Source organism: Oncorhynchus mykiss, chromosome 5, assembly GCF_013265735.2.
Source record: "Oncorhynchus mykiss isolate Arlee chromosome 5, USDA_OmykA_1.1, whole genome shotgun sequence".
NCBI classification, from domain to species: domain Eukaryota; kingdom Metazoa; phylum Chordata; class Actinopteri; order Salmoniformes; family Salmonidae; genus Oncorhynchus; species Oncorhynchus mykiss.
Window position 1 is genome coordinate 367,152 of NC_048569.1, and position 27,602 is coordinate 394,753.

Genomic DNA, 27,602 nt, shown 5'->3' on the forward strand with positions numbered 1-27,602 from the left:
CAGAGAGACAGTCTGACAGAGAGTCCCAGCACAGAGAGACAGTCTGACAGAGTCCCAGCACAGAGAGACAGTCTGACAGAGTCCCAGCACAGAGAGACAGTCTGACAGAGAGTCTCAGCACAGAGAGACAGTCTGACGGAGTCCCAGCACAGAGAGACAGTCTGACAGAGAGTCTCAGCACAGAGAGACAGTCTGACAGAGAGTCCCAGCACAGAGAGACAGTCTGACAGAGAGTCTCAGCACAGAGAGACAGTCTGACAGAGAGTCCCAGCACAGAGAGACAGTCTGACAGAGAGTCCCAGCACAGAGAGACAGTCTGACAGAGAGTCCCAGCACAGAGAGACAGTCTGACAGAGAGTCCCAGCACAGTGAGAAAGTCTGACAGAGAGTCCCAGCACAGAGAGACAGTCTGACAGAGAGTCCCAGCACAGAGAGACAGTCTGACAGAGTCCCAGCACAGAGAGACAGTCTGACAGAGTCCCAGCACAGAGAGACAGTCTGACAGAGAGTCTCAGCACAGAGAGACAGTCTGACGGAGTCCCAGCACAGAGAGACAGTCTGACAGAGAGTCTCAGCACAGAGAGACAGTCTGACAGAGAGTCCCAGCACAGATAGACAGTCTGACAGAGAGTCTCAGCACAGAGAGACAGTCTGACAGAGAGTCCCAGCACAGAGAGACAGTCTGAGTCCTAGCACAGTGAGACAGTCTGACAGAGTCCTAGCACAGTGAGAAAGTCTGACAGAGAGTCCCAGCACAGAGAGACAGTCTGACAGAGTCCCAGCACAGAGAGACAGTCTGACAGAGAGTCCCAGCACAGAGAGACAGTCTGACAGAGTCCCAGCACAGAGAGACAGTCTGACAGAGAGTCTCAGCACAGAGAGACAGTCTGACGGAGTCCCAGCACAGAAAGACAGTCTGACAGAGAGTCTCAGCACAGAGAGACAGTCTGACAGAGAGTCCCAGCACAGAGAGACAGTCTGACAGAGAGTCTCAGCACAGAGAGACAGTCTGACAGAGAGTCCCAGCACAAAGAGACAGTCTGAGTCCTAGCACAGTGAGACAGTCTGACAGAGTCCTAGCACAGTGAGACAGTCTGACAGAGTCCCAGCACAGAGAGACAGAGTCTGACAGTGTCCCAGCACAGTGAGAAAGTCTGAAAGGGAGTCCCAGCACAGAGAGACAGTCTGACAGAGAGTCCCAGCACAGAGAGACAGTCTGACAGAGTCCCAGCACACAGAGACAGTCTGACAGAGAGTCCCAGCACAGTGAGACAGTCTGATAGAGAGTCCCAGCACAGAGAGACAGTCCGACAGAGTGAAGTATGAACAAGACAGTTATGTTACCCACCAGACTGTTCTTTGATGATTCTCTGTGCTATCCTGTCGATAGTACCCAGCTTCTGTGTGAACATATCCAGGTAGTCTCCCATAGCAGAAAACTCCACGGGTCGGCCCCTCAGCTTGTACCCTCCTGTCACGTACTTCACCGACTCCCCCATCTTAGAGAGCAGGGCTAGGCCTTGTCTCTTATTCAGGTCCTGAGGAGAAACCACAACACGCAGGTTAACACCACAACACAACACGCAGGTTAACACCACAACACAACACGCAGGTTAACACCACAACACAACACGCAGGTTAACACCACAACACGCAGGTTAACACCACAACACAACACAACACGCAGGTTAACACCACAACACACCACAACACGCAGGTTAACACCACAACACAACACGCAGGTTAACACCACAAAACAACACAACACGCAGGTTAACACCACAACACAACACAACACGCAGGTTAACACCACAACACAACACAACACGCATGTTAACACCACAACACAACACAACACGCAGGTTAACAACACAACACGCAGGTTAACAACACAACACGCAGGTTAACACCACAACACACCACAACACGCAGGTTAACACCACAACACAACACAACACGCAGGTTAACACCACAACACGCAGGTTAACACCACAACACAACACGCAGGTTAACAACACAACACAACACAACACGCAGGTTAACACCACAACACGCAGGTTAACACCACAACACAACACGCAGGTTAACAACACAACACAACACAACACGCAGGTTAACACCACAACACGCAGGTTAACACCACAACACAACACGCAGGTTAACACCACAACACAACACGCAGGTTAACACCACAACACGCAGGTTAACACCACAACACGCAGGTTAACACCACAACACAACACAACACGCAGGTTAACAACACAACACGCAGGTTAACACCACAACACAACACAACACGCAGGTTAACACCACAACACGCAGGTTAACACCACAACACAACACAACACGCAGGTTAACAACACAACACGCAGGTTAACAACACAACACAACACAACACGCAGGTTAACAACACAACACGCAGGTTAACACCACAACACAACACGCAGGTTAACACCACAACACGCAGGTTAACACCACAACACGCAGGTTAACACCACAACACGCAGGTTAACACCACAACACAACACAACACGCAGGTTAACACCACAACACGCAGGTTAACACCACAACACGCAGGTTAACACCACAACACAACACGTAGGTTAACACCACAACACAACACAACACGCAGGTTAACACCACAACACGCAGGTTAACACCACAACACAACACAACACGCAGGTTAACACCACAACACAACACGCAGGTTAACAACACAACACGCAGGTTAACACCACAACACAACACGCAGGTTAACACCACAACACGCAGGTTAACACCACAACACAACACAACACGCAGGTTAACACCACAACACAACACGCAGGTTAACACCACAACACGCAGGTTAACACCACAACACGCAGGTTAACACCACAACACAACACAACACGCAGGTTAACACCTCAACACAACACGCAGGTTAACAACACAACACGCAGGTTAACACCACAACACGCAGGTTAACACCACAACACGCAGGTTAACACCACAACACAACACGCAGGTTAACACCACAACACAACACGCAGGTTAACAACACAACACACAGGTTAACACCACAACACAACACGCAGGTTAACACCACAACACGCAGGTTAACAACACAACACACAGGTTAACACCACAACACGCAGGTTAACACGACAACACGCAGGTTAACAACACAACACACAGGTTAACACCACAACACAACACGCAGGTTAACAACACAACACAACGCGCAGGTTAACAACACAACACGCAGGTTAACACCACAACACAACACGCAGGTTAACACCACAACACGCAGGTTAACACCACAACACAACACAACACGCAGGTTAACACCACAACACGCAGGTTAACACCACAACACGCAGGTTAACACCACAATACAACACAACACGTAGGTTAACACCACAACATGCAGGTTAACAACACAACACGCAGGTTAACACCACGAAACACGCAGGTTAACACCACAACACAACACACAGGTTAACACCACATCACGCAGGTTAACACCACAACTCGCAGGTTAACACCACAACACGCAGGTTAACACCACAACACAACACTCAGGTTAACACCACAACACAACTCGCAGGTTAACATCACAACACAACTCGCAGGTTAACACCACAACACGCAGGTTAACACCACAACACAACTCGCAGGTTAACATCACAACACGCAGGTTAACACCACAACTCGCAGGTTAACACCACAACACGCAGGTTAACACCACAACACAACACTCAGGTTAACACCACAACACAACTCGCAGGTTAACACCACAACACAACTCGCAGGTTAACACCACAACTCGCAGGTTAACACCACAACTCGCAGGTTAACACCACAACACAACATGCAGGTTAACACCACAACTCGCAGGTTAACACCACAACACGCAGGTTAACACCACAACTCACAGGTTAACACCACAACTCGCAGGTTAACACCACAACACAACTCACAGGTTAACACCACAACACAACTCGCAGGTTAACGCCACAACTCGCAGGTTAACACCACAACTCACAGGTTAACACCACAACTCACAGGTTAACACCACAACACGCAGGTTAACACCACAACTCACAGGTTAACACCACAACTCGCAGGTTAACACCACAACACAACTCGCAGGTAAACACCACAACACAACTCGCAGGTTAACACCACAACTCGCAGGTTAACACCACAACTCACAGGTTAACACCACAACACAACACGCAGGTTAACATCACAACACGCAGGTTAACACCACAACACGCAGGTTAACACCACAATACGCAGGTTAACAACACAACATGCAGGTTAACACCACAACACGCAGGTTAACACCACAACTCACAGGTTAACACCACAACTCGCAGGTTAACACCACAACACGCAGGTTAACACCACAACTCACAGGTTAACACCACAACTCACAGGTTAACACCACAACACGCAGGTTAACACCACAACACAACTCGCAGGTTAACACCACAACTCGCAGGTTAACACCACAACTCACAGGTTAACACCACAACTCACAGGTTAACACCACAACACGCAGGTTAACACCACAACTCACAGGTTAACACCACAACTCACAGGTTAACACCACAACTCACAGGTTAACACCACAACTCACAGGTTAACACCACAACACGCAGGTTAACACCACAACTCACAGGTTAACACCACAACTCGCAGGTTAACACCACAACACAACTCGCAGGTTAACACCACAACACAACATGCAGGTTAACACCACAACACGCAGGTTAACACCACAACACAACACGCAGGTTAACACCACAACTCGCAGGTAACACCACAACACAACACGCAGGTTAACACCACAACTCGCAGGTTAACACCACAACTCGCAGGTCAACACCACAACTCGCAGGTCAACACCACAACTCGCAGGTTAACACCACAACTCACAGGTTAACACCACAACTCACAGGTTAACACCACAACTCGCAGGTTAACACCACAACACAACTCGCAGGTTAACACCACAACACAACTCGCAGGTTAACACCACAACTCGCAGGTTAACACCACATCTCACAGGTTAACACCACAACACAACACGCAGGTTAACACCACAACACGCAGGTTAACACCACAACACAACTCGCAGGTTAACATCACAACTCGCAGGTTAACACCACAACTCACAGGTTAACACCACAACACAACACGCAGGTTAACATCACAACACGCAGGTTAACACCGCAACACGCAGGTTAACACCACAATACGCAGGTTAACAACACAACTCGCAGGTTAACACCACAACACAACTCGCAGGTAAACACCACAACACAACTCGCAGGTTAACACCACAACTCGCAGGTTAACACCACAACTCACAGGTTAACACCACAACACAACACGCAGGTTAACATCACAACACGCAGGTTAACACCACAACACGCAGGTTAACACCACAACTCGCAGGTTAACACCACAACTCACAGGTTAACACCACAACTCACAGGTTAACAACACAACACGCAGGTTAACATCACAACACACAGGTTAACACCACAACACGCAGGTTAACACCACACCACAATACGCAGGTTAACAACACAACATGCAGGTTAACACCACAACACGCAGGTTAACACCACAACTCACAGGTTAACACCACAACTCGCAGGTTAACACCACAACACGCAGGTTAACACCACAACTCACAGGTTAACACCACAACTCACAGGTTAACACCACAACACGCAGGTTAACACCACAACACAACTCGCAGGTTAACACCACAACTCGCAGGTTAACACCACAACTCACAGGTTAACACCACAACTCACAGGTTAACACCACAACACGCAGGTTAACACCACAACTCACAGGTTAACACCACAACTCACAGGTTAACACCACAACACAACACGCAGGTTAACATCACAACACGCAGGTTAACACCACAACTCACAGGTTAACACCACAACACGCAGGTTAACACCACAACTCACAGGTTAACACCACAACTCACAGGTTAACACCACAACACAACATGCAGGTTAACATCACAACACGCAGGTTAACACCACAACTCACAGGTTAACACCACAACACGCAGGTTAACACCACAACTCACAGGTTAACACCACAACTCACAGGTTAACACCACAACACAACACGCAGGTTAACATCACAACTCACAGGTTAACACCACAACTCACAGGTTAACACCACAACACGCAGGTTAACACCACAACTCACAGGTTAACACCACAACTCACAGGTTAACACCACAACACAACACGCAGGTTAACATCACAACACGCAGGTTAACACCACAACTCACAGGTTAACACCACAACACGCAGGTTAACACCACAACTCACAGGTTAACACCACAACTCACAGGTAAACACCACAACACAACTCGCAGGTTAACACCACAACTCGCAGGTTAACACCACAACTCACAGGTTAACACCACAACACAACACGCAGGTTAACATCACAACACGCAGGTTAACACCACAACACGCAGGTTAACATCACAACTCGCAGGTTAACACCACAACTCACAGGTTAACACCACAACTCACAGGTTAACAACACAACACGCAGGTTAACATCACAACACACAGGTTAACACCACAACACGCAGGTTAACACCACACCACAATACGCAGGTTAACAACACAACATGCAGGTTAACACCACAACACGCAGGTTAACACCACAACTCACAGGTTAACACCACAACTCGCAGGTTAACACCACAACACGCAGGTTAACACCACAACTCACAGGTTAACACCACAACTCACAGGTTAACACCACAACACGCAGGTTAACACCACAACACAACTCGCAGGTTAACACCACAACTCGCAGGTTAACACCACAACTCACAGGTTAACACCACAACTCACAGGTTAACACCACAACACGCAGGTTAACACCACAACTCACAGGTTAACACCACAACTCACAGGTTAACACCACAACACAACACGCAGGTTAACATCACAACACGCAGGTTAACACCACAACTCACAGGTTAACACCACAACACGCAGGTTAACACCACAACTCACAGGTTAACACCACAACTCACAGGTTAACACCACAACACAACACGCAGGTTAACATCACAACACGCAGGTTAACACCACAACTCACAGGTTAACACCACAACACGCAGGTTAACACCACAACTCACAGGTTAACACCACAACTCACAGGTTAACACCACAACACAACACGCAGGTTAACATCACAACTCACAGGTTAACACCACAACTCACAGGTTAACACCACAACACGCAGGTTAACACCACAACTCACAGGTTAACACCACAACTCACAGGTTAACACCACAACACAACACGCAGGTTAACATCACAACACGCAGGTTAACACCACAACTCACAGGTTAACACCACAACTCACAGGTTAACACCACAACACGCAGGTTAACACCACAACTCACAGGTTAACACCACAACTCACAGGTTAACACCACAACACGCAGGTTAACACCACAACTCACAGGTTAACACCACAACTCACAGGTTAACACCACAACACGCAGGTTAACACCACAACTCACAGGTTAACACCACAACTCACAGGTTAACACCACAACTCACAGGTTAACACCACAACACGCAGGTTAACACCACAACTCACAGGTTAACACCACAACACGCAGGGTAGAGCCTTGTCCACCACTGTTACAACATTAGACTAACTGACATTTGAAAGACTTTGATTGTATACTCCTTAAAACTTGATTTAATTTACAGAGTTACGAGAGACTGATATATACAGTATTGTCACGCCTCCCATGCTAACATACTATATAGAGCCCTGCATCAATGTTAAGCCTGAAGCCTACCCATGCCAATGACCTTCAGACCAGGCCCGAATGATTCTGCCTAATTTAAGGCCCGGCCCGAAACCACAAACTTCCTCTGCTAGTCAGTCACTCCCTGAACCCCCCTGTGTAAATACGATTTCCAATCTTCTCAAATGTATCTCTGGCTCTGCTCAACGACGAAGAGACTTGACAGAGTACTTAGCTGTTGGCTACTTTTTGGTCTAAACTCCGACAACTCAAGGAACATTATCATTTTTTTCTAAACAAATAATCTTTCCTGTCTTATATTTGACAAGGTTGAAGCACTTCTGACACCATGTTATGATCAGTCAGACTTTACTGCAGCAGCAGAGCACGAACAAATGGCTTCAAAATGTTATTGATCAATTTAATTATACCCGAGTCCTAACCATACCTCAGGCATTGATGAAAAACAGTCCTAACCCGATAACGTCTGGGCCCATCGGGCTCTGGTAGAAGAGCTCTACTAACATACCTTGGCAGAGAGGAAGGAGTTTAAGTGTTCGTTGAACGATAGGACAGGATGGTCAGCAACTCTCTTCAGGAACTTATCCAGAGCCTTCCTCCTCGTCTCAACAAACTCCTCAGAGAACCGGTCCACCACCCCCTTCATCACAAACTTCTCAGGGAGGGGCTGGAAGGGGCAGATAGAGCACAAGAGAGATCGAGCAAGACAGGAGAAAGAGTGAGGAGCGCTGGTATGAGATGTGGAGACTTGGGTTAGGGTTAAGGGTTACCTACTGGTATGAGATATGTAGTCTAGGGTCAGGGGTTAAGGGTTACCTAATGGTATGAGATATGTAGTCTAGGGTCAGGGTCAGGGGTTAAGGGTTACCTAATGGTATGAGATGTGTAGTCTAGGGTCAGGGGTTAAGGGTTACCTACTGGTATGAGATGTGTAGTCTAGGGTCAGGGGTTAAGGGTTACCTACTGGTAAGAGATGTGTAGTCTAGGGTCAGGGGTTAAGGGTTACCTACTGGTATGAGATGTGTAGTCTAGGGTCAGGGGTTACCTACTGGTATGAGATGTGTAGTCTAGGGTCAGGGGTTAAGGGTTACCTACTGGTATGAGATGTGTAGTCTAGGGTCAGGGGTTAAGGGTTACCTACTGGTATGAGATGTGTAGTCTAGGGTCAGGGGTTAAGGGTTACCTACTGGTATGAGATGTGTAGTCTAAGGTCAGGGGTTAAGGGTTACCTACTGGTATGAGATGTGTAGTCTAGGGTCAGGGGTTAAGGGTTACCTACTGGTATGAGATGTGTAGTCTTGGGTCAGGGGTTAAGGGTCACCTACTGGTATGAGATGTGTAGGCTGACTATCCTCCAACTTGGTCCTGAGCCAATCAAAGTCCTGGTAGCGTCTCCTCACGGTGTACTCTGGTAGGTCAAACTCCACCCGTGTTGTCTGGAGAGAGAGAGAGAGACATGGAGGGTTACACAGAGTACTGAGGTAGGTCAAACTCCACCAGTCTGGAGCAGGTATTCCCAAACTGGGGTACACACAATGTCGTCGGGGGTACCCCAAATAAAAATGGGATTCACATTTTCAAAAAAATACTATAAATATATTTAACTTTTTTTTAATTTTTTTATTTCAAAACTTTTTTTCCCCCTTCACATTTTCAAACAGTCCATTTATATTTTCAATTTTTGGGTTAGGCTTTTTTCTCTCAGCCTCGTTTCACTGCCAAAAATACAATTAAACCATCTAGTGTTCAGCGAAATAACAACACAATGTCAAATACAAGTAGCCTTGTCAAATAATTAACATCCAATCACATGAACCGTTACTCTCTCGTGGGAATTCCACTAACGGTCCGTATGTAGCCAAACATAGCTGCTGCTCATGAAGGGGTCTGTACTGATGGAGCAAAGGCCATGACAGGGAGACATAGTGGAGTGGTAACACGCGCGCAAGCAGTTGCTCCTGACACCACTTGGGTTCACTACAGCATCCACCGGGAGGGTCTTGGGTAAACTGCAGCATCCACCGAGAGGGTCTTGGGTAAACTGCAGCATCCACCGAGAGGCTCTTGGGTACACTGCAGCATCCACCGAGAGGCTCTTGGGTACACTGCAGCATCCACCGAGAGGCTCTTGGGTACACTGCAGCATCCACCGAGAGGCTCTTGGGTACACTGCAGCATCCACCGAGAGGCTCTTGGGTACACTGCAGCATCCACCGAGAGGCTCTTGGGTACACTGCAGCATCCACCGAGAGGCTCTTGGGTACACTGCAGCATCCACTGAGAGGCTCTTGGGTACACTGCAGCATCCACCGGGAGGTTCTTGGGTACACTGCAGCATCCACCGGGAGGCTCTTGGGTGAACTGCAGCATCAACCGAGAGGCTCTTGCTGCCAAGGGAATGCCTGACAGCTTGAAAGACATTTTGGACACAAAGCAAGGCCACTGAACTCTCGTGTATTTTCTGCACTATGCAATGATATGGGCAGCGACCATGTAACGCTTTTACAACAGAAGTGCGCTGATTATTAAGGAGCAAAGTATTGACACGTTTTTTTTAATTGAGAGACGAGATTAAAGTTTTCTTTACGATCATAATTTTCACTCGTCTGACCGCTTGCATGATGAGGAGTTTCTCACACGACTGGCCTATCTGGGGGATGCTTTTTCTCACCTGAAAGATCTGAATCTAGGATTACAGGGACTCACCGCAACTATAAACTGGATGCAGTTTATCACAGTGCCATCCGTTTTGTTACTAAATCACCTCATACCACCCACCACGGCGACCTGTATGCTCTCGTCGGCTGGCCCTGCTACATATTCATCGCCAGACCAACTGGCTCCAAGTCATCTATACGTCTCTGCTAGGTAAAGCCCCGCCTTCTCAGCTCACTGGTCACGATAACAACACCCACCCGTAGCACGCGCTACATCTCATTGGTCATCTCCAAAGCCAACAAGCCTGTTTGTAGTAAAAGCATGGATCAGTCTCTCTGTATCAGCCTGAGAGAGAAACGCCTGCACCGTGGCAATGTTCCTCAGGTGGTAAAAAGCTATTTTGGTCACATTCCTAATGTGTGATGCACAATGGAGTTCAGAATCTAAAATAACAACTAGGTTTTTAACCTGGTGTTTTATCTTTATTGCCCGGGAATAAAAATGTGCGTCGAGATTCTCTCTCTGTGCTTTGGCTCGGTATTGTCTTGATTTAGCTGTTGGAAGTTGAGCCACCCAACTATTTAAAATCACTAATACAGTCTAATAATTTATCCGTGGAGCTAAAATCCTCTGGTGACACAGAGATGTAAAGTTGTGTATCATCTGCCTAGCAGTGCAAATCTGTGCTTTGTGATAACGATGCCAAGGGGTATCATATATAACAAACTGAACAGTAACGGACCCAAAATCGAACCTTGTGGAAAGCCACATTTGATATGTATCGAGTTATGTTCACCAAGGGTGACAAAAACAACTATTGATCGGTTAAATAGGTCCTAAACCAAATCAGAACTGGACCAGAGAGGCCGCACTGAAATCCAAGAATAACGTAGGACTGTCCCAGACTAAAAAAAAAAGCCTCCCTGTGACTGTGTGACTAGAACCCATTTTCTCTCTCTCCCCCGTGACTAGAACCCATTGTCTCTCTCTCCTCCCTGTGACTAGAACCCATTGTCTCTCTCTCTCCTCCCTGTGACTGTGTGACTAGAACCCACTGTCTCGCTCTCCTCCGTGACTACAACCCATTGTCTCTCTCCTCCCTGTGACTGTGTGACTAGAACCCATTGTCTCTCTCTCCTCCCTGTGACTGTGACTAGAACACATTGTCTATCTCCTCCCTGTGACTGTGTGACTAGAACCCATTGTCTCTCTCCTCCCTGAGACTGTGTGACTAGAACCCATTGTCTCTCTCTCCTCCCTGTGACTAGAACCCATTGTCTCTCCTACCTGTGACTGTGTGACTAGAACCCATTGTCTCTCCTCCCTGTGACTGTGTGACTAGAACCCATTGTCTCTCCTCCCTGCGACTGTGTGACTAGAACTCATTGTCTCTCTCCTCCCTGCGACTGTGTGACTAGAACCCATTGTCTCTCCTCCCTGTGATTAGAACCCATTGTCTCTCCTCGCTGTGACTAGAACCCATTGTCTCTCCTCCCTGTGACTAGAACCCATTGTCTCTCTCCTCCCTGTGACTGTGTGACTAGAACCCATTGTCTCTCCTCCCTGTGACTAGAACCCATTGTCTCTCCTCCCTATGACTGTGTGAATAGAACCCATTGTCTCTCCTCCCTGTGACTGTGTGACTAGAACCCATTGTCTCTCCTCCCTGTGACTGTGTGACTAGAACCCATTGTCTCTCCTCCCTGTGACTAGAACCCATTGTCTCTCCTCCCTATGACTGTGTGAATAGAACCCATTGTCTCTCCTCCCTGTGACTGTGTGACTAGAACCCATTGTCTCTCCTCCCTGTGACTGTGTGACTAGAACCCATTGTCTCTCCTCCCTGTGACTGTGACTAGAACCCATTGTCTCTCTCCTCCCTGTGACTGTGACTAGAACCCATTGTCTCTCTCCTCTCCCTGTGACTAGAACCCATTGACTCTCTCTCCTCTATGTGACTGTGACTAGAACCCATTGTATCTCTCTCCTCCCTGTGACTAGAACCCATTCTCTCTCTCCTCCCTGTGACTACAACCCATTGTCTCTCTCTCCTCCCTGTGACTAGAACCCATTCTCTCTCTCCTCCCTGTGACTAGAACCCATTCTCCCTCTCCTCCCTGTGACTAGAACCCATTGTCTCTCTCTCCTCCCTGTGACTAGAATCCATTTTCTCTCTCTCCTCCCTGTGACTGTGTGACTAGAACCCATTGTCTCTCTCTCCTCCTTGTGACTGTGTGACTCGAACCCATCGTCTCTCCTCCCTGTGACTAGAACCCATTGTCTCTCTCTCCTCCGTGACTGTGTGACTAGAACCCATTGTCTCTCTCCTCCCTGTGACTAGAACCCATTGTCTCTCTCTCCTCCCTGTGACTGTGTGACTAGAACCCATTGTCTCTCTCTCCTCCCTGTGACTAGAACCCATTGACTCTCTCTCCTCCCTGTGACTAGAACCCATTCTCCCTCTCCTCCCTGTGACTAGAACCCATTTTCTCTCACACCTCCCTGTGACTTTGTTACTAGAACCCATTGTCTCTCTCCTCCCTGTGACTAGAACCCATTGACTCCCTCTCCTCCCTGTGACTAGAACCCATTGTCTCTCTCTCCTCCCTGTGACTAGAACCCATTTTCTCTCTCTCCTCCCTGTGACTAGAACCCATTGTATCTCTCTCCTCCCTGTGACTGTGTGACTAGAACCCATTGTCTCTCCTCCCTGTGACTAGAACCCATTGTCTCTCTCTCCTCCCTGTGACTGTGACTAGAACCCATTGTCTCTCTCCTCCCTGTGACTAGAACACATTGTCTCTCTCCTCCCTGTGACTAGAACACATTGTCTCTCTCTCCTCCCTGTGACTAGAACCCATTGTCTCTCTCTCCTCCCTGTGACTAGAACCCATCGTCTCTCTCTCCTCCCTGTGACTACAACCCACTGTCTCTCTCTCCTCTCTCCTCCCTGTGACTATGTGACTAGAACCCATTGTCTCTCTCACCTCCCTGTGACTCTGTGTGACTAGAACCCATTGTCTCTCTCCTCCCTGTGACTAGAACCCATTGTCTCTCTCCCTGTGACTAGAACCCATTGTCTCTCTCTCCTCCCTGTGACTAGAACCCACTGTCTCTCTCTCCTCCCTGTGACTATGTGACTAGAACCCATTGTCTCTCTCACCTCCCTGTGACTCTGTGTGACTAGAACCCATTGTCTCTCTCCTCCCTGTGACTAGAACCCATTGTCTCTCTCCCTGTGACTAGAACCCATTGTCTCTCTCTCCTCCCTGTGACTAGAACCCACTGTCTCTCTCCTCCCTGTGACTAGAACCCATTGTCTCTCTCGCCTCCCTGTGACTGTGTGACTAGAACCCATTTTCTCTCTCTCCCCCGTGACTAGAACCCATTGTCTCTCTCTCCTCCCTGTGACTAGAACCCATTGTCTCTCTCTCTCCTCCCTGTGACTGTGTGACTAGAACCCACTGTCTCGCTCTCCTCCGTGACTAGAACTCATTGTCTGTCTCTCCTCCCTGTGACTGCGTGACTAGAACCCATTGTCTCTCTCTCCTCCCTGTGACTGTGTGACTAGAACCCATTGTCTCGCTCTCCTGCCTGTGACTAGAACCCATTGTCTCTCTGTCCTCCCTGTGACTATGTGACTAGAACCCATTGTCTCTGTCTCCTCCCTGTGACTAGAACCCATTGTCTCTCTCTCCTCCCTGTGACTGTGTGACTAGAACCCATTTTCTCTCTCCTCCCTGTGACTGTGTGACTAGAACCCATTGTCTCTCTCTCCTCCCTGTGACTAGAACCCATTGTCTCTCTCTCCTCCCTGCTGCAGCGACAACCACAGAACATCAACGGTGTTTATAGCGCCGTCCTTGTTGCTGAAGCTGATACATAATTACAGCCACTTCTGTATGAAAAGATCTGTTTCCGATATCCCTCATTTGTTTAGGAAAAACATTCCCCATCCCCTCAACCCTTGCTCTCTTTGCGTGACACGTGTATGCATCAATAGGGCCTGACCTATACAGTATATCATAATCGCATCAATAAATTGGTTCTAACAAACTCTGAACACCATAACACGCGTGACAGCAAGATGGATGCAGAGGCCCTGATAAATAAACTCGAAACGGGGGAATGTTTACTGGTTGCCCAGGAGGTAAAGGGGAAGTCTGGCGTGTGGAATAAATGTGACTCGTTGTGGAAAATACTGGAGATCAAGAAAAAGAAGGTAAGACGCAAGAGCCGCGTCCATATTATGTTTGCCGTTAGATTACAATATCGTTTTTCTGACCATTTGGAACAATGTAAACAACGCTAAATAGATGACAAGCGTAGCAGAGAGTCTGTTTTTTTTTATATAAGACATTTATTACAGCCAAGACCGTCACTAAATGGAACGGTTTAGGCCTGTTTATTGTTTACACTAATTATTCAGTGGTCCCTTTGGTATTTTAAAACTAAAATGCTTGATTGCATTTCACACCATGAAGGAGTTGTATGCTGTTTGATGACTTGAACAAATAAAGTATTGATTGATGAAGTAAATTTCATTAAGTATTGAAATGTAGGCCTCTAAGTTACAGTATTAAGACTAAACAGGATGTGCTCTAAGGCCTACAGCCCCATGGTGGTTCTACAAGGCTGCTCCTATACTATTAATGATAATGACATGGTGGTTATATACCACTAATGATAATGACATGGTGGTTCTATACTACTAATGATAATGACATGGTGGTTCTATACTACTAATGATAATGACATGGTGGTTCTATACTACTAATGATAATGACATGGTGGTTCTATACTACTAATGATAATGACATGGTGGTTCTATACTACTAATGATAATGACATGGTGGTTCTATACTACTGATGATAATGACATGGTGGTTCTATACTACTAATGATAATGACATGTTGATTCTATACTACTAATGATAATGACATGTTGATTCTATACTACTAATGATAATGACATGGTGATTCTATACTACTAATGATAATGACATGGTGATTCTATACTACTAATGATAATGACACAGTGGCCCTATACAGAGTCTACTAATGATAATGACATGGTGGTTCTATACTAAGTCTACTAATGATAATGACATGGTGGTTCTATACTAACCCTACTAATGATAATGACATGGTGGTTCTATACTAACCCTACTAATGATAATGACATGGTGGTTCTATACTAAGTCTACTAATGATAATGACATGGTGGTTCTATACTACTAATGATAATGACATGGTGGTTCTATACTAAGTCTACTAATGATAATGACATGGTGGTTATACAAGGCTCCTACACTAAGCCTACTAATGACAATGACATTACCTACAAGAGGGTTATACAAGGCTCCTACACTAAGCCTACTAATGATAATGACATTACCTACAAGAGGGTTATACAAGGCTCCTACACTAAGCCTACTAATGATAATGACATTACCTACAATAGGGTTATACAAGGCTCCTACACTAAGCCTACTAATGATAATGACATTACCTTCAAGAGGGTTATACAAGGCTCCTACACTAAGACTACTAATGATAATGACATTACCTACAAGAGGGTTATACAAGGCTCCTACACTAAGACTACTAATGATAATGACATGGGGGTTATGCAAGGCTCCTAAGCACTAAGCTGGTTAACTTTGTTATATTACCAGGTGACACTTCCACAGCGCACTGATGTGTTTCTGAAGCGCAGACAGCGACCAGTAGCCAACACGGGAGAAAGAGCATTTGTTATAAAATAATACAATGTTTAATAAGTGTTGCACCATTGTTCTAATGTAATACAATCATATACAATGTCCGTAGCACATGTCCTAAACTGATGGACTGTGCCACCCCCATGGCCTCCACAATGGATCAGTCCACACAGACAGGAGCCAATCAGACAGGTGTCTTGTCCACCATATGTTTTTTACCCTGCTGAACTAAAGAAATGTCAGACAACCAACAGCCTGTAAATCAAACAATCAACCAGTCGACTAGATGGGGTTAGCCCTAAAGGACAGAGAGCTGTTTGGCATCTGTGTTGGCTCTAAGACCAAGTCTGTCCCCAAACAATTTGATTTGCTGGTTTTAAGCATTAAAAGTTCAACAAAACAAAGGAGATGATCGTGGACTTCAGAAAACAGCAGAGTGGACAGCAAAAGTTTTAAGTTCCTCGGCACATCACAGACAAACTGAAATGGTCCACCCACACAGACAGTGTGGTGAAGACGGTGCAACAGCGCCTCTTCAACCTCAGGAGGCTGAAGAAATTTGGCTTGCCACCAAAGACACTCACACACTTTTACAGATGCACAATTGAGAGCATCCTGTCGGGCTGTATCACCGCCTGGTACGGAAACTGCTCCTCCCACAACCGTAAGGCTCTCCAGAGGGTAGTGAGGTCTGCACAACGCATCACCAAGGGCAAACTACCTGCCCTCCAGGACACCTACACCACCCGATGTCACAGGAAGGCCATAAAGATCATCAAGGACAACAACCACCCGAGCCACTGCCTGTTCACCCCGCTATCATCCAGAAGGCGAGGTCAGTACAGGTGCATCAAAGCTGGGAACGAGAGAATGAAAAACAGCTTCTATCTCAAGGCCATCAGACTGTAAACAGTCATCACTAAACTCAATATAAAAAATGTACTTAATAAATGTATCACTAGCCACTTTAAACAATGCCACTTTATATAATGTTTACATACCCTACATTACTCATCTCATATGTATATACTGTACTCTATACCATCTACTGCATCTTGCCTATGCCACACGGCCTTCGCTCATCATATATTTATATGTACACATTCTTATTCATTCCTTTACACTTGTGTGTATTAGAGGTCGACCGATTATGATTTTTCAACGCCGATACCGATTATTGGAGGACCAAAACACGACGATACCGATTAATCGGACGATTTTTATTTATTTATTTGTAATAATGACAATTACAACAATACTGAATGAACACTTATTTTAACTTAATATTGAACATGTTTCATTATTTATTTGAGGCTAAATTGAATAAAAAATCTATAAAAATCTATTTAGCCTCAAATAAATAATGAAACATGTTCAATTTGGTTTAAACAATGCAAAAACAAAGTGTTGGAGAAGAAAGTAAAAGTGCAATATGTGCCATGTAAAAAAGCTAACGTTTCAGTTCCTTGCTCAGAACATGAGAACATATGAAAGCTGGTGGTTCCTTTTAACATGAGTCTTCAATATTCCAAGGTAAGAGGTTTTAGGTTGTAGTTAATATAGTATTTATAGGACTATTTATCTCTATACCATTTGTATTTCATATACCTTTGACTATTGGATGTTCTTTAGGCACTATAGTATTGCCAGTGTAACAGTATAGCTTCCGTCCCTCTCCTCGCCCCTACCTGGGCTCGAACCAGGAACACATCGACAACAGCCACACTTGAAGCAGCGTTACCCATCGCTCCACAAAATTACTATAGTATTACATAGTAAGGTGTGTATATTACAGCAGTATACAGTATTACTATAGTATTGCATAGTAAAGTGTGTATATTACAGCAGTATACAGTATTACTATAGTATTGCATAGTAAACTGTGTATATTACAGCAGTATACAGTATTACTATAGTATTGCATAGTAAAGTGTGTGTATTACAGCAGTATACAGTATTACTATAGTATTGCATAGTAAAGTGTGTGTATTACAGCAGTATACAGTATTACTATAGTATTGCATAGTAAAGTGTGTGTATTACAGCAGTATACAGTATTACTATAGTATTGCATAGTAAAGTGTGTGTATTACAGCAGTATACAGTATTACTATAGTATTGCATAGTAAAGTGTGTGTATTACAGCAGTATACAGTATTACTATAGTATTGCATAGTAAAGTGTGTGTATTACAGCAGTATACAGTATTACTATAGTATTGCATAGTAAAGTGTGTGTATTACAGCAGTATACAGTATTACTATAGTATTGCATAGTAAAGTGTGTATATTACAGCAGTATACAGTATTACTATAGTATTGCATAGTAAAGTGTGTATATTACAGCAGTATACAGTATTACTATAGTATTGCATAGTAAAGTGTGTATATTACAGCAGTATACAGTATTACTATAGTATTGCATAGTAAAGTGTGTGTATTACAGCAGTATACAGTATTACTGTAGTATTGCATAGTAAAGTGTGTATATTACAGCAGTATACAGTATTACTATAGTATTGCATAGTAAAGTGTGTGTATTACAGCAGTATACAGTATTACTATAGTATTGCATAGTAAAGTGTGTATATTACAGCAGTATACAGTATTACTATAGTATTGCATAGTAAAGTGTGTGTATTACAGCAGTATACAGTATTACTATAGTATTGCATAGTAAAGTGTGTATATTACAGCAGTATACAGTATTACTATAGTATTGCATAGTAAAGTGTGTGTATTACAGCAGTATACAGTATTACTATAGTATTGCATAGTAAAGTGTGTGTATTACAGCAGTATACAGTATTTTGTTACTAAACCCGGTATCAGCATTGTTTTGGTATACAGTATTTTGTTACTAAACCCGGTATCAGCATTGTTTTGGTATACAGTATTTTGTTACTAAACCCGGTATCAGTATCCAAGTCAAAGTTCTGGTATCGTGACAACACTGACACAATATCTGGGCTAGAATCCCAATTAGGCCAGACTACTGTGTTGGTTAGGAATGACCCTTCTGGCCTGGTTAAACCACACTGGTCACTGTGTTCACCATGGTTTCACTTCACAGTACAGTGTTCAGTTTGGGGTAACCAGGGTAACCAGGGTAACCAGGGTAACCAGGGTAACCAGGGTAACCAGGGTACCTCTAATCAGCCAAGGACCAAGTTCTTATTCTCAGACAACGTAAACACAACGTAAACTAAAACCCTCAATCATTGGCAGGGTTTATAATGAGTCTCAGGCACCGTAAACACAACGTAAACTAAAACCCTCAATCATTGGCAGGGTTTATAATGAGTCTCAGACAACGTAAACACAACTAAACTGAAACCCTCAATCATTGGCAGGGTTTATAATCAGTGCTTCTTTCACCAGGGCGGTTATCCAACGCTGCCATGCATACGACCCTTATCACAAACACTGGACGGTTGCCATGCATACGACCCTTATCACAAACACTGGACGGTTGCCATGCATACGACCCTTATCACAAACACTGGACGGTTGCCATGATACAGTCCATCTACTCCAGTCCCATATCTGTCCTCTGGACTGTGATTACTGTATTCGTCCCAAATGGCACCCCATTCCCTACATAGTGCACTACTTTTGACCAGAGTCCTATGGGTCTTCCTATTCCCTATATAGTGCACTACTTTTGAAGAGGGGTGAGGAGAGGTGAAGGGGGTGAGAAGAGGTGAAGAGGGGTGAGGAGAGGTGAAGAGGGGTGAGGAGAGGTGAAGAGGGGTGAAGAGGGGTGAGGAGGGGTGAAGAGGGGTGAGGAGAGATGAAGGGGGTGAGGAGAAGTGAAGGGGGTGAGAAGAGATGAAGAGGGGTGAGGAGAGGTGAAGAGGGGTGAGGAGAGGTGAAGAGGGGTGAGGAGAGGAGAAGAGGGGTGAGGAGAGGAGAAGAGGGGTGAGGAGAGGTGAGGAGAGGTGAAGAGGGGTGAGGAGAGGTGAGGAGAGGTGAAGAGGGGTGAAGAGAAGGTAAGAGGGGTGAGGAGAAGTGAAGAGGGGTGAGGAGAAGTGAAGAGGGGTGAGGAGCAGTGAAGAGGGGTGAGGAGAGGAGAAGAGGGGTGAGGAGAGGAGAAGAGGGGTGAGGAGGGGTGAGGAGGGGTGAGGAGGGGCGAGGAGGGGCGAGGAGGGGCGAGGAGAGGCGAGGAGAGGCGAGGAGGGGTGAGGAGAGGTGAAGAGGGGTGAGGAGAGGTGAAGAGGGGTGAGGAGAGGTGAGGAGAGGTGAAGAGGGGTGAGGAGAGGTGAAGGGGGGTGAGGAGAGGTGAAGAGGGATGAGGAAAGGTGAAGAGGGGTGAGGAGAGGTGAAGAGGGGTGAAGAGAGGTGAAGGGGGTGAGAAGAGGTGAAGGGGGTGAGAAGAGGTGAAGAGGGGTGAGGAGAGGTGAAGAGGGGTGAGGAGAGGTGAAGAGTGGTGAGGAGAGGAGAAGAGGGGTGAGGAGGGGTGAAGAGGGGTGAGGAGGGGTGAGGAGGGGTGAAGAGGGGTGAGGAGGGGTGAGGAGGGGTGAAGAGGGGCGAGGAGGGGTGAGGAGGGGTGAAGAGGGGCGAGGAGAGGTGAGGAGGGGCGAGGAGAGGTGAGGAGAGGCGAAGAGGGGTGAGGAGAGGTGAAGAGGGGAGAGGTGAGGAGAGGTGAAGAGGGGTGAGGAGAGGTGAGGAGAGGTGAGGAGAGGTGAGGAGGGGTGAGGAGAGGTGAGGAGAGGTGAAGAGGGGTGAGGAGAGGTGAAGGGGGGTGAGGAGAGGTGAAGGGGGTGAGGAGAGGTGAAGAGGGATGAGGAAAGGTGAAGAGGGGTGAAGAGAGGTGAAGAGGGGTGAGGAGAGGTGAAGAGGGGTGAGGAGAGGTGAAGAGGGGTGAGGAGAGGTGAAGAGGGGTTAGGAGAGGTGAAGAGGGGTGAGGAGAGGAGAAGAGGGGTGAGGAGAAGTGAAGAGGTGTGCGGAGAGGTGAGGAGAGGTGAAAAGGGGTGAGGAGAAGTGAAGAGGGGTGAGGAGAGGTGAAGAGGGGTGAGGAGAGGTGAATAGAGGTGAAGAGAGGAGAGGTGAAGAGGGGTGAGGAGAGGTGAGGAGAGGTGAAGAGGGGTTAAGAGGGGTGAATAGAGGTGAAGAGAGGAGAGGTGAAGAGGGGTGAGGAGAGGTGAGGAGAGGTGAAGAGGGGTGAGGAGAGGTGAATAGAGGTGAAGAGAGGAGAGGTGAAGAGGGGTGAATGGGGGGAAGGAGGGGTAAATATGTGTAAAGGGGGGTGAGGAAAGGTAAATAGGGGTGAGGAGAGGTGAGAAGAGCCGAAGAGGGGTGAGGAGAGGTGAAGAGGGGTGAGGAGAGGTGAAGAGGGGTGAGGAGAGGTGAAGAGGGGTGAGGAGAGGTGAGAAGAGGCGAAGAGGGGTGAGGAGAGGTGAAGAGGGGTGAGGAGAGGTGAAGAGGGGTGAGGAGAGGTGAAGAGGCGAAGAGGGGTGAGGAGAGGTGAAGAGGGGTGAGGAGAGGTGAAGAGGGGTGAGGAGAGCTAAAGAGGGGTGAGGAGAGCTAAAGAGGGGTGAGGAGAGGTGAAGTGGGGTGAGGAGAGGTGAAGAGGGGTGAGGAGAGGTGAAGAGGGGTGAGGTGAAGAGGGGTGAGGAGAGGTGAAGAGGGGTGAGGAGAGGTGAAGAGGGGTGAGGAGAGCTAAAGAGGGGGATGAGCGAGAAGGGAGAGACGACAACATTGTTGCTCCAGCCTCTAAGTTGGTCTATTTGATGACAGAATAAAAACAGAATTCTAACAGCAACAAAGCTTTATGGTTGAAAGGGTTGGGGCAGATGCTGTGTTTTCCCATCCACATTACAGGTTGTATTTTCCAGATCTGAGGTCCTTCAGCATCACGTGTCCTCCATCCACATTCCAGATCTGAGGTCCTTCAGCATCATGTGTCCTCCAGAGGGTAACAGACTGCTTCTCCACAGACACATTGACTCTCCATGGAGCTGAGAGACAGCGAGCATGCGAGAGGACCCTACCCACCTTAGTGACCACTCTGTAGGTGATGTAGGTCTCCATGGTGGAGACGTGTTTCTTCGGGTCGTCGACGGTGACGAAGAGGTCACGTGTTTCTCCATCCAGGTCGTCATCCAGCTGCAGCCGGTTCAGGAGGGAGGACGAGGAGGAGGGACTAGATGTCTCCACCGGCGTCCCATTGGGCAGAATTTGGTCCTAGAAGCAGGAAACATGAAGACCATAGAAACAGCTTAAGTAGTTGGATGTGTCCTAAATACCACCCAACATAGTGCACTACTTCTAACCAGAGAATACCACCCAACATAGTGCACTACTTCTAACCAGAGAATACCACCCAACATAGTGCACGACTTCTAACCAGAGAATACCACCCAACATACACTACACTACAGACATGACTGGTACTCTACAGCTAATAACAGATCACATGACTGGTACTCTACAGCTAATAACAGATCACATGACTGGTACTCTACCGCTAATAACAGATCACATGACTGGTACTCTACAGCTAATAACAGATCACATGACTGGTACTCTACATGTAATCTAATAACAGATCACATGACTTGTCCTCTACATGTAATCTAATAACAGATCACATGACTGGTCCTCTACAGCTAATAACAGATCACATGACTGGTACTCTACATGTAATCTAATAACAGATCACATGACTGGTACTCTACCGCTAATAACAGATCACATGACTGGTACTCTACAGCTAATAACAGATCACATGACTTGTCCTCTACATGTAATCTAATAACAGATCACATGACTGGTCCTCTACAGCTAATAACAGATCACATGACTGGTACTCTACATGTAATCTAATAACAGATCACATGACTGGTACTCTACCGCTAATAACAGATCACATGACTGGTACTCTACATGTAATCTAATAACAGATCACATGACTGGTACTCTACCGCTAATAACAGATCACATGACTGGTACTCTACAGCTAATAACAGATCACATGACTTGTCCTCTACATGTAATCTAATAACAGATCACATGACTGGTACTCTACATGTAATCTAATAACAGATCACATGACTGGTACTCTACCGCTAATAACAGATCACATGACTGGTACTCTACATGTAATCTAATAACAGATCACATGACTGGTACTCTACCGCTAATAACAGATCACATGACTGGTACTCTACAGCTAATAACAGATCACATGACTTGTCCTCTACATGTAATCTAATAACAGATCACATGACTAGTACTCTACAGCTAATAACAGATCACATGACTGGTACTCTACCGCTAATAACAGATCACATGACTGGTACTCTACATGTAATCTAATAACAGATCACATGACTGGTACTCTACAGCTAATAACAGATCACATGACTGGTACTCTACAGCTAATAACAGATCACATGACTGGTACTCTACATGTAATCTAATAGCAGATCACATGACTTGTCCTCTACATGTAATCTAATAACAGATCACATGACTGGTCCTCTACATGTAATCTAATAACAGATCACATGACTGGTCCTCTACATGTAATCTAATAACAGATCACATGACTGGTACTCTACATGTAATCTAATAGCAGATCACATGACTGGTCCTCTACATGTAATCTAATAACAGATCACATGACTGGTCCTCTACATGTAATCTAATAACAGATCACATGACTGGTACTCTACATGTAATCTAATAACAGATCACATGACTGGTACTCTACATCTAATAACAGATCACATGACTGGTACTCTACAGCTAATAACAGATCACATGACTGGTACTCTACATGTAATCTAATAACAGATCACATGGCTGGTCCTCTACATGTAATCTAATAACAGATCACATGACTGGTCCTCTACATGTAATCTAATAACAGATCACATGACTGGTCCTCTACATGTAATCTAATAACAGATCACATGACTGGTACTCTACATCTAATAACAGATCACATGACTGGTACTCTACATGTAATCTAATAACAGATCACATGGCTGGTCCTCTACATGTAATCTAATAACAGATCACATGACTGGTCCTCTACATGTAATCTAATAACAGATCACATGACTGGTCCTCTACATGTAATCTAATAACAGATCACATGACTGGTCCTCTACATGTAATCCAATAACAGATCACATGACTGGTCCTCTACATGTAATCTAATAACAGATCACATGACTGGTCCTCTACATGTAATCTAATAACAGATCACATGAGTGTACTGTGTTGTTAGGTATTACAACTGTATCAGGACATCAAACCAGCATTGTAATAGTGGTGGGGAGGAGAGAGAGTTTTGTAATATAAGGCCCTAAAAGACAACCTAATTTAAAAGGAGCTGCTACTGCTGCTGGTGGAAAACACTGACAAAACTTTCCTGGTAGCCTGCCCAGCCAGCTGTGAGAGTTGAGCTTGAAGTGCTCTTTCCTAAACAGACAATAACAGTGTTAGCTAAAGTTAAACACTGATGTTAAAACACTGAAAAATGATACCCAGGACAAATATAAGCACCCCCACCCCCTCAAGCCTAGCAGGACAAAGTCTTTCAACTCTCAACTCTCTCCGGAAGGATATGCCACCAGAACCCAGTCGGAGACTGAGATTGTGTCATCTATGGATCTGTTGACATTTCTGACATGTAAGAAATGGTGGTCGTGCATCTTGTAGTATGAACAGGGCTACAACATGATTGGGCAGGGACTGCTGCCAATAGCCAATGAGTACTCAGCATTTGAGACCAAAACAATGATGGCTTAGAGAAAAGAAACAACATGCACCGTTTGAACCGAGGTGATGGAGACAGACTGGTGGTGCTGTAGAGAGAACGAGGTGATGGAGACAGAGACTGGTGGAGCTGTAGAGAGAACGAGGTGATGGAGACAGACTGGTGGAGCTGTAGAGAGAACGAGGTGATGGAGACAGACTGGTGGTGCTGTAGAGAGAACGAGGTGATGGAGACAGAGACTGGTGGAGCTGTAGAGAGAACGAGGTGATGGAGACAGACTGGTGGAGCTGTAGAGAGAACGAGGTGATGGAGACAGACAGACTGGTGGAGCTGTAGAGAGAAGGAGGTGATGGAAACAGACTGGTGGAGCTGTAGAGAGAACGAGGTGATGGAGACAGACTGGTGGAGCTGTAGAGAGAACGAGGTGATGGAGACAGACTGACTGGTGGAGCTGTAGAGAGAACGAGGTGATGGAGACAGTGATGGAGCTGTAGAGAGAACGAGGTGATGGAGACAGACTGGTGGAGCTGTAGAGAGAACGAGGTGATGGAGACAGACAGACTGGTGGATCTGTAGAGAGAACGAGGTGATGGAGACAGACAGACTGGTGGATCTGTAGAGAGAACGAGGTGATGGAGACAGACTGGTGGAGCTGTAGAGAGAACGAGGTGATGGAGACAGACTGGTGGAGCTGTAGAGAGAACGAGGTGATGTGAACTAAATTGATTTTTTTTTCTACAGAGGGAATTGGAGGTAATAGGCAACTTTTTTAAGTTGAAAAGGCAGCTGTGCTCCCTCTAGTCATTTGTGTCTTAATGACTTAATCAAACACTGTGCTTAAAGCATCAGACAAGCTCGTGGCATATAGCTGATTTTTTTTTAAACACATAGGATGTGTCAATATATGGATAAATACACTTTTTAATATGTTGTCCAATTGGTCGATCAACAATTTTCAAAACAGAGCCCTATGGGCCTTGGTCAAAACAGAGCCCTATGGGCCTTGGTCAAAACAGAGCCCTATGGGCCTTGGTCAAAACAGAACCCGATGGGCCTTGGTCAAAACAGAACCCGATGGGCCTTGGTCAAAACAGAGCCCTATGGGCCTTGGTCAAAACAGAACCCGATGGCCTTGGTCAAAACAGAACCTAATGGGCCTTGGTCAAAACAGAACCCGATGGGCCTTGGTCAAAACAGAACCCTATGGGCCTTGGTCAAAACAGAGCCCTATGGGCCTTGGTCAAAACAAAACCCTATGGGCCTTGGTCAAAACAGAACCCTATGGGCCTTGGTCAAAACAGAACCCTATGGGCCTTGGTCAAAACAGAGCCCTATGGGCCTTGGTCAAAACAGAACCCGATGGGCCTTGGTCAAAACAGAACCCTATGGGCCTTGGTCAAAACAGAACCCTATGGGCCTTGGTCAAAACAGAACCCTATGGGCCTTGGTCAAAACAGAACCCTATGGGCCTTGGTCAAAACAGTGCATTAAATAGGTAAGAGGATGCCAGTTGAGATTCAGCCCATCACTGTGCATTCATTTATATGGGGTTCTGTTGCATATTCAGATCACAAGGCTAAGAAAGAATGGCCTATTGAGCAGATGAGCACAGGAAGCAAGCTCCTTATTGTACCCAAACTATGACGGTAAACTATGATAACAAATGAACACATTCTTGAAAGGATTTCTTTAAGGTCAGTCCAGTGATTTATGGAAAGATGGTTTAAAACAGCCTAATTCCTCGAGACCTAGGAGGCAGCATTAGTAATGCATTACACCGTGGAACGCCAGGAATGCTTCAACCAAGATTATGGGGAGGTTTGCAGGACACGGATTAAGGTCTATCCCTGGACTAAAAAGCTTAATCAATGGACAATCTATTGAAAATGCTTTTTAGTCCAGGATAAATCTCAGCTTCTACCAGCAAGCCATGACTCCTGAACAGTTAATCAAAGGGCCCAGACCCCTCTTTTACGCTGCTGCTACTCTCTGTTTATTATCTATGCATAGTCCCTTTAACTCTACCTACCTGTACATATTACCTCAATTACCCTGACTAACCGGTGCCCCCGCACATTGACTCTGTCCCGGTACCCCCTGTATATAGCCTTCACATTGATTCTGTACCGTAACACCCTGTATATAGCCTCCACATTGATTCTGTACCGTAACACCCTGTATATAACCTCCACCTTGATTCTGTACCGATACCCCCTGTATATAGCCTCCACATTGACTCTGTACCGGTACCCCCTGTATATAGCCTCCACATTGACTCTGTACCGGTACCCCCTGTATATAACCTCCACACTGACTCTGTACCGGTACCCCCTGTATATAGCCTCCACATTGACTCTGTCCCGGTACCCCCTGTATATAACCTCCACATTGGCTCTGTACCGTAACACCCTGTATATAGCCTCCACATTGACTCTGTACCATAACACCCTGTATATAGTCTCCACATTGACTCTGTACCGTAACACCCTGTATATAGTCTCCACATTGACTCTGTACCGTAACACCCTGTATATAGTCTCCACATTGACTCTGTACCGATACCCCCTGTATATAGCCTCCACATTGACTCTGTACCGGTACCACCTGTATATAGCCTCCACATTGACTCTGTACCGTAACACCTTGTATATAGCCTC

At 46.1% G+C, this 27,602-nt stretch overlaps 1 protein-coding gene across 1 annotated transcript in view; it reads right to left on the reverse strand.

Annotated features, from left to right (window-relative positions):
- Positions 1-27,602, reverse strand: part of LOC110523069 (sorting nexin-30) — a 58,189-nt gene that overhangs the window by 22,402 nt on the left and 8,185 nt on the right. The window contains exons 2-5 of the mRNA XM_036976553.1: positions 22,212-22,400; positions 9,160-9,270; positions 8,343-8,501; positions 1,349-1,538 (exon numbers count right to left, since the gene is read on the reverse strand). Coding sequence (XP_036832448.1) covers positions 1,349-1,538; positions 8,343-8,501; positions 9,160-9,270; positions 22,212-22,400 — 649 coding nt within the window. The remainder of the gene's footprint in view (positions 1-1,348; positions 1,539-8,342; positions 8,502-9,159; positions 9,271-22,211; positions 22,401-27,602) is intronic.